The sequence below is a fragment of the Symphalangus syndactylus genome, chromosome 12, assembly GCF_028878055.3.
Source record: "Symphalangus syndactylus isolate Jambi chromosome 12, NHGRI_mSymSyn1-v2.1_pri, whole genome shotgun sequence".
Taxonomy (NCBI): Eukaryota; Metazoa; Chordata; class Mammalia; order Primates; family Hylobatidae; genus Symphalangus; species Symphalangus syndactylus.
The window spans coordinates 145,820,604-145,829,135 of record NC_072441.2 but is presented as its reverse complement, the minus strand read 5'-3'; the positions used below and the strand labels follow the sequence as shown (position 1 = coordinate 145,829,135).

The window sequence follows — 8,532 nt, the reverse complement described above, 5'->3', positions numbered from 1 at the left end:
GCATGAATTTGACTCAGGAAGAAAAGTGAAGAAGGCATCATTTGCTCTATAAGGATTGATTCCCTGGTGACCCTTAAAGGAGATGAGTTTGATGTTTCCTCAGTAGCTTTTCCCCTCTGGCCTTCAAAGCCAACCTGCTCAATTCCACAGCTGGTCCTTGCGTCTCTTTCTTTCTGCCGGCGCCAACGTGCTCCTCACCACAAGGCCTGTCATCAGCTGGTACTCGGCAGACTAGGCTGAAAGAGGAAGCTGGCCTTCCAATGGGAGTGCTTTAACATCTGTCCTCTTCCACTGTCCAAAACCTGGCCGCTACTTCAATGCAAAAATGATGCCTTTGCTTTTTAATGTTTTATGTTAGAACCAGGGTTAACTGAGAATAGCTGGGGAGGGATGAAAAAAGAATCAGCTCCTCCTTTATCTAAAAACATCACATGAGATACTCGGGCACGCTCAGGAGTCCGATTTCATTCTTCTGGCCACCAGCACACCTTTGCTCCTGGCAGGAAAAAAAAAAATAGGGCAAAGGTTCTGAAAAGCCATCAATAGGCTGGTCTCCTGGTATTTGGGACCCAACTAGAGAAGGGAATTTTCAGAAATGTGCTAGAAATACCAGCTCTGCAGAGATTTGACAGCCGGTTTGAAGGCTTCAGGCAGTTTGGATAAGCATCTAGACTTTGGGTACATTTCTGAGCCTGCTCTGAGTCCTTTGAAGTGTATCCAACTTGAATAAACCTTCCAGATAGCTGGGGCCAGCCCATCAGGACAAGCGATCTAAAAAGTGGAGAGGGAAGAAGCTCAAGAGAGAATGTTTCTATAATATTCAATTCACTGTCTTTTTTTCCCCTTCCTAGCCTTTTTTACATAGGGAGAAGGAGACAACAGATAGATCACCAAACTTCCAGTGGACTTTGAGGACCATGAGCTTAGATCTGCTCGTGGCTTGCCCACGACCCCTTTGTACTGATACAACCTGGCTGTTTCTAAAGGCCTAGGCTAAGATGTACAGGAAAAGTACCACATATATTAGAATAACGAAGAATAACAGGAGATGTTATTTGCCCTCCAGAAAGTCATTGCTGGAAGCACTTATGGAGAGCTAGTGACGGGGCCATGCATTGGTACAGGCAGAAGGTTCCATCTCATTTCCCAGAGAAGCATTCCCTGGCTGCCTAGGACAGAGCTGGAGCCTGTCTTCTCTCCTGTTTGCACAGGTTTTCTAATCATAGAATTACTGGAGCATCGAGAAGCGCCTTCATGCTTGGAAGGGCTTCCAGGCAGATGAACACACCTCAGCACCAGGTGGCATTTTCCCAGGGTGCAACCCGGACAGGCTCTGGGTCACACTGACAAGGTGAAGTGGATGGGCAAAGAGTGGGTGGGGCACCGAACACGGGTTGCTTTAGGGAATCAAATAGGGAGGGACCTTTAAAGCCGGAAGTGGGGCCTTCCAACGTGCTTCGGTTCACTTGAGAGGAGGGGCTGAATGATGCTCCTTCTCGAACTCAAGAGACGTAGGCATGAAGAACAGGGCACAAGATCCCGGGGAGCAAAGGATCATCAGCTGCCCCCATCCAGCAGAATCCCACAGCGCTACTGGCTGACCACAGGCAAAGAGGGAAATACCCTTCATTTTTTAGTTTTTGGAGACTGAGTCTTATTATGTTGCCTAGAGTGGTCTCAAACTCCTGGGCTCAGGCGATCCTCCTACCTCCGCCCCTTGAATAGCCAGGACCACAGGTATATGCCCCTGTACCCGAAATGCCCTTTCTTGATCCTGGGACTAAATGAGAAAAGGAGGACAACAGGGAGCTCTGGCTGCAGCGCCAGAGGAACCCACTGGAAGGGAAAGGGCAGATAGTTTTGTTTCTTTATTATTTAAAAAATATTAACAGCAATTAAAAACAACAACAACAACAACAAAAACATTCACAACCTGTCACAGAGTTCTATAAGCTTTGGCCATTTATTCCCAACGGAGTCCTTCATCCAAAGGCAGGTGGGGAATTTCAGCCAAAAGGCCCCTTCATGGTTTTCATGGGTGGGTACTGCTGCTCCATCGGCATGGCCCCAAAGCAGTCAGAGGGGTTACAGTGGCCAGCCTTGCCTGGCTGGCCCATGGGACCCGGGGGCCCAGGGATGCCAGGGATGCCTTGCTGGCCCATTGGTCCTGTTGCACCCATCTTGCCATAGCCTGGAGGACCTTGAGGACCTAGGGAGGGAAGGGCCACAGAGGGAAAATCAGAAGACCCAGATCATAAGGGGAAAAAAAGCCATAATGGCATCAGATAATACCTTACATTTGATGACTGTTTCTCAAGTTACCACATGTTTTCATGAAGACCTAGTCTGATCCTCACGTTGATTTAACAGTAACAATACTGCTGGCAAGTTTTATTTAGAACTTCCATGTGCCAGGCACAGGGCTCAGTGCTTTTGATGCATTATTCATTGAATCTGCACAATTTCCTGAGAAAGAAGCTATTGTCTAATTTTGTAGATGAGGACACAGGCTCAGAGAGGTTGCACCTCTGGTAAGTTGTGATGCTGGGTCTCAGAGCCAGGTCATCAGGCTTTGGCCATTCTCTTTCAGGCTGTATAGCCAAGCATTCATCTTAGAGAGGACTTCCAAAGGGCCTCAGTGGCCTCTTCAAGGTATACAGCCAGTGAGGTGCTGAGTAGAACCTGAACTCGAGTTCCTCGGCCCCACCTCCATGCAGCTCTCTCCTACTGCGTCATGCTAGCCCAATTTAGGACTTAAGGACAGGTACTGAGTCTTCCGCCCCCACATCCCCACAGGCCCTGGCAGAGTGTCTTGCACACAATGGCATTCCTATAAATGTGGTTGACTGGCCTGTCGTTATTTGGAGTTTGACACAGCTGTGTCATAGAAGAAACAGAAAGAAAAGGGGTCTCTGCTGCTCTGGATTCATGGTCTCAAATGGTGGTACTTCCTACCTGGGGGGCCGGGAAGACCATTTTCTCCTGCAATGCCAATACCAATGTCCCCCTTTTCACCTTTGGTACCAGGCAGTCCTGGAACAAAAGAAATAAAATAAGTCCTGTCCCTGAGCAGAAAAATGACACAGCCAGTCAGATTACTTGAAACACACACACACACACACACACACACACACATACACACACACATCCCATATTCACAACAGACCTCATAGAATACTTAGGCCTGCCCCAAAGAACAACACGTGTCCCTTGGGAACTGTAGGGCAGAGCTACCTCTCACTCCTGGCAAGCCCTGCCGTCCTTCTCTGCCAATCTGACCAGGGAGCCCAGGTGACCCTGGAGCGCCTGGCCTGCCCGGAGCGCCGTCTTTCCCTGGAGGCCCTGGTCGTCCCGGAGCCGCCGCCATCTCCATGGGGAACTGCATCCTGGAGGTGTAGTAAGCCATTCTCTCTGTAAAAAAAGGACAAGGACAGGGACAGGTCAGAGGGTCCCCCAGGGACTCAGAATGACCGCAGATGCTGCATATAGGTCACCAGCATGGAGTCCACAGCAGCCTTCCTTCACAGGGATGTCAGGGCAAGGAGTATGGGGGTGGATCTCGCAAGGGGGTTCCCACATCCTGGCCTCCACATCGCTCCCCATGGAGATCCTTCCAAAGCACAGATCTGACTATGGCATCTCTGCTCCAACGCCCCTCATTAGTTCACCGCTGGCTTCAGAATAAAGTCCGGATTCCCTGCTTGGCATTCAAGGTCTGCTTCCCAAGCAAGACGTCCAGCCCCTTCAGGACAGGGCCTGTGTTTTCCCCAGTCCCTGGCACATCAATGTTGGATGAACAAATGAACAGAAAAAAACACTTCAAATAAACCACCCCAGCCATCTTACAGTGCCGCTCGCCCCTGTATTTAGAGCTCACTTCAGGCAGACTCGTTTGATACCAATTTTCTTGTCTGTCTCCTTTGCGCAAGTGGGGGCTTGGGGAATGCGGGAGGGAATCATTTTATCTCTGAACAGAGCAGGTGACAAGGAAGGTCTGAAGGATAATTGAACATCTGCCTGTCAACCCCAGGCCTGTGAGTGTGTGGAGGGTGAGAGCAGGAGGACATTGAGCTTTAAGGAAAAAGAGGCCAAGGCAGGGCAGAGAAGTCACAAGGAAGGGCAGGCAGCACCCACTGCCACCCAGCTGGCTGCCAGTTACCATCAAACATTTTAATGATCTCTTGTCTGATGAACCTCTTGATTTCATCATAATTCACCATGTCTCCCTGAAGAAAGAGAAGAAAACCTGCCTCAGTTATACTTCCAAGCCTGGCATTTTCCTCTGTGGAAATAAAGGATGGGGAGGAAGGCAAAGGTCCGAGGAGTCTGCCACAGATTCTTTTTTTTTTTTTTGAGACAGAGTCTCACTTTGTCACCCAGACTGGAATGCAGTGGCACGATCTCGGCTCACAGCAACCTCCGTAGATTCTTAATCCAAAGTCCTAACCACCCAGATATGGTACAAAACATTTTGTGCTTAAGTGCATTTTTCTGGGGAGAGGGTCCTGTCATCCCCACCCTTCCACACACAGTTAAGAGCTGCCCTCTATGGGAGCCAGGCTCTTTCCCGCAGAATGTCAGCAGGAGCTTGGAAGATGGTCCGAGCTCCACCCCACATGCCTGCTCTATGGGACAGTGCCCACGGCTGCCAGCCTTCCCCCTTACCATGGAGCCAGGCACACCAGGCAAGCCAGGGCTCCCCGAAGGCCCTGGAGCTCCAGGGTGGCCTCTCTCTCCTGCAGGGCCCGGTGGCCCAACAGGCCCCATGGAACCACTCTTGCCAGGTCCACCAGGCATGCCGGCTCTCCCCTTCTCTCCTGCCTGGCCCTTCTGTCCTGCAGCTCCTGGATCACCCTACAAAGATAGATACTTAGTGCTGTCAAATTTACATCATGATGTCTCACCAATCTGCTCTTTTCTTTCCATCCTCCCACTGGGCCCCCAGCGTCTCCCTCTAGACTGTGACCACAGCATTCTGACAGGTCACTCCACCTCACTGCCCCAAAGTGGTCCTTCTAGAAGACAGTTCTCCTGGTGTTACTCCCTGCTTAGAAATTCTGATGGCTCCCAAATGTCTTCAGGATAAAGCACTCATTCATTGGCCGGGAATGCAAGGCCATTCATTATGTGGTCCTGGTCATTCCTTCCTCAGCCTCCTCTCCCCACCCTCTGCCGCCCACCAGACCTCACTGGTGATGATTCTCTGATTCTGCCGTGTTGTTGTGGTCCTCCTGGCCTGAAATGCCCTTCCCCTCATCTCTCTCTACCCAGTGCACCCCTCCTGAGCTGAAGTGTTCCCGTTCTCTCTGCAGCGTCTCCGACTCCCCAGATTGGGTTGGGTGCTCCTCGCTCTCATCCCACAGCGCTATGTCTCATGTCTTCTGGAAAACTTGCCAATCCCTAGTGTAAGTGTGACTGGTCTATCGTGAGCACCTATGGTTCAGGGACCTCTGTTTACCTGAGGCCAGGACAAGGGCCGGGAATGTGAGCGGGAACAAGGGAGTGCTCAGGAAGTGGAAACAATGAATGAATTAATCAGCCAATCAGTGAGTGAATGAACTGGAGATTTCCTTCCCCCCAACCACAGCTAATGACCCCATGTGAGAAATTTTCAGACACTTTCCTGCTCCAAGTTCTGCATTTTTTTCCCCTGCCAACTGGCCTTCCTGTGTCTCCTCTCTGTGGCTAAAGCCGTAACTTGCAGCCGGGCTTCATCCACTCATGAGCTTCTCCTCTCAAGCCCAGCCAGTGCCCACTCACCTTGGGACCAGGAGGCCCATAGAATCCCTGCTTTCCAGGGGGTCCCTAGAGGAAAGCAAAAGTCAGAGGTGAAGTCCGGGCAGCATCTGTGAGGCTCCCTGGGGAGGGAGGAGCAGTGAAGAGGCCCCTTCCACAGCCTGAGGCCCCCAGGTGTGTCCAGCCAGGCTCTGTGTGAGACAGGAGCGCAGCCCCCCTGCCCACAGAGGGGCTGACAGCTAGAAGGGAAAATGATGTCCTCTGGGGCATGGCCTTGTTTAAGCATGTTGTTGGCCGGGCCCCCATCACAGATGAAGAGAGGTGAGCAGTCAGAATGAGAGGGCCAGTCTGTGGCATATTGGGGGGCCTGGAAAGACCTGGTACCCAGGAGATGTTTGTTTGGAAGTTATTGTCATCATCATTATTATTGTTGTTGTTTCTTTTTGACCAGGTACAGGGTTTAAAAAAAAAAAAAAAAAGGTAAAACAAGTCTCACTCCCATCCTTGGCCTCAAGTCTCTAATTCCTCTCCCCGGGACAACAAGGGTTAACAATTTCCAGAGACAGCCCGTACATAGAGGGAATGTTTACCGAAAAAAATGAAGAGGGGTCAGGGCAAGGCGAGGAGCGAGAAGCATCCCCAAGGAAACAGAGAAGACCAAGTACAACTGTACCTCTTTGCCAGCTGCACCGTCCGTACCAGGTTCGCCCTGGGGAGTAGAGAAGCATTGGAGACGTGAGGAGCTCCAACCCCGTTTGGTGTCAGATGCCTCACTTTGTACACGGGACAAGCCCAGCCCCCTGTTCCACCCAGAGGCCACGATCCTCCAGCCCTCACCCTCTGACAATCTGGGCACAGGCCGTGGAAACTTAGACCCCCACCCCATACTCCAGCCTGATCCCAGAGCCCTAACAGCTCCCAGCCCCTGTCTACAAGAGCTTTACAAGGGAAGCACAGACTGTGCCTGCCTTGCTGTGTGCTTGGATCCCGGCACCTTGCACACTCCCTGGCTCTGAATCTATGTTAAACGTTTGCTGAATGAACACATGAATGGCCTGAGCCGGCCCCCTCCCCGAGACCAGCAAGGCAGCCTCCCTTCTGGTGGCTGCTGGGGAAGAGGACTCTGATTGCCAGGTAAGTAGGAGATTCATCCAGGGGCCATGGAGGCTCCTGAGCCTGCAAGGAGGGAGGCAGGGTCCCTGGCAGGAATCAGAGCGAACAGGCGTGGTGAGACTGGGCCCGCCTGGCAGATGGGCTGACTGGAGTCAAACACCCCAGCCCAGGCCACCAGCCCCACGGTCACTGCTGCTGCCCCCCAGAAAAAGTCTGCGTTGATGGAAAGCATCCTGATGGGTCCCAGGAGACCTTGGTCCCTGCCTTTGCTCTCCCAGAAGACTTTTCATCCCTGACCCTGGCAATCAGCTGCACCTGATGGGGTTCACCTGTCTGGAACTTTTGAGAGAGGTAGATTTGCAGCGTGGCTAAGGACATGAGTTCTGGAATCAGGCAGGCTGGGATCAAGTCAGAGCTCTTCCACCCACTAGCTATGTGACTCCCAGCAACCTGCCTAAACTTGCAGAGCCCCCGTTTCCTCATCTGTAAAATGGGGACAATCAGATCCACTAAATGGGGCTGCGGCACAGATTAAGATGAAATGCACAGCAAGCACTTAGTCCACCGTTCGGCACACGTCGGTGACCGATACATCAGCGCTCTTAGTGTTAAACGTGAGCTGAGACCAAGTCCTGGTTTCTGAGGACCTCAGGAAGTTACAGTAACAGCACTTCATTTCTGGTTCCTGACATTTAGCAAGATTTTCTGTGGTTACCGACAAGCTCCCCTGGGGAAGGGGAAGAGGCAGAACAGGGACACGTAGCCGAGGGGTCTGCAGAAGGTTGATGCTGAGGCACCGTCATGGGCAGGACCTCGTGTGCAGCCTGGCACAGCACTACCTTGCAGGGCCTGTCCTTCCAAATTCAGCATGATCCTCAGGCCCGAACGCCACGCTGCCATCCTGCCATGCTGCCAGCCTCTCCTTCCTTGGAGACCCCAGATATGTTGTGCTGTGCTCAGTGGGCCTTGAGCCAACTGACTCTTTCCCCCGGGCTATGCTGTAGGATGTGGGATCTTACCGGGGGGCCAGGGTGTCCAGGGGGGCCGGGCTGGCCTGGAAGGCCTGCAAGGCCCCTTTCTCCGGTGGCTCCTCGGTCTCCTTTCAGACCCTAGAGAATAGGAAGGGGGACAGTGAGAGGGGAGGAAGGCAGGCAAAGTGGACTCCCATGTAGCCAGAGACAGACACCCCATCGTGTGCCAGGGACTACAGGGAGAGGTGGCACTGCCTGAACTTGCAGAAGGACTCTGAGATGACCTCCAGCCCTCTCCAAAGCCCTCTGCCACATCCTGGAAGGCGAGATCTTTGGAGGCAGGAGAGGCTGACGCCAGGGAAGGAGGGGATGAGACAAACTGTTCTGCATCCCCCCAGCTTCCTCTGAATGGAGCCCACAGCCAAGCAGGGCAAAACTCCTGGGAGGGAGGAAAGAGCGGAGCGTGTTACTCACCACTGCAGAGATCCCAGCTGGTCCTGGCTGGCCTGGAGGCCCTGGTGGCCCCTAAAGAGAGATGAGTCAGTGGGATAGAAACAGGTTCTAATAGTAAGACCCCTGGGAGGCACAGGGCCTGACAGCAGAAACAAGCTCTAAACTTCAGCAGCTCCATTTCCTCTGGAAACCTTCCTTCGCTCTGGTCTTGCACTTGAGCTTCCGGCAAGATTTGCGCCCAGAGCTGAGGCCTGGGGCT

General features: G+C 52.5%; 1 protein-coding gene across 10 annotated transcripts in view; it reads right to left on the bottom strand.

Moving 5' to 3' along the window:
* Positions 1 to 1,855: 1,855 nt before the first annotated feature.
* The window catches only part of COL16A1 (collagen type XVI alpha 1 chain), a 51,954-nt gene continuing 45,277 nt past the window's right edge, over positions 1,856 to 8,532 (bottom strand). For all 10 annotated transcript variants that reach the window (XM_063625200.1, XM_063625202.1, XM_063625203.1 and 7 more), the window contains 9 exons: positions 8,295 to 8,345; positions 7,869 to 7,958; positions 6,410 to 6,445; positions 5,761 to 5,805; positions 4,666 to 4,854; positions 4,160 to 4,226; positions 3,235 to 3,411; positions 2,956 to 3,033; positions 1,856 to 2,209 (listed from right to left, as the gene is read on the bottom strand). In XM_063625200.1, the coding sequence (XP_063481270.1) occupies positions 2,007 to 2,209; positions 2,956 to 3,033; positions 3,235 to 3,411; positions 4,160 to 4,226; positions 4,666 to 4,854; positions 5,761 to 5,805; positions 6,410 to 6,445; positions 7,869 to 7,958; positions 8,295 to 8,345 (936 nt within the window). In that variant the 3' untranslated portion in view covers positions 1,856 to 2,006. The remainder of the gene's footprint in view (positions 2,210 to 2,955; positions 3,034 to 3,234; positions 3,412 to 4,159; positions 4,227 to 4,665; positions 4,855 to 5,760; positions 5,806 to 6,409; positions 6,446 to 7,868; positions 7,959 to 8,294; positions 8,346 to 8,532) is intronic.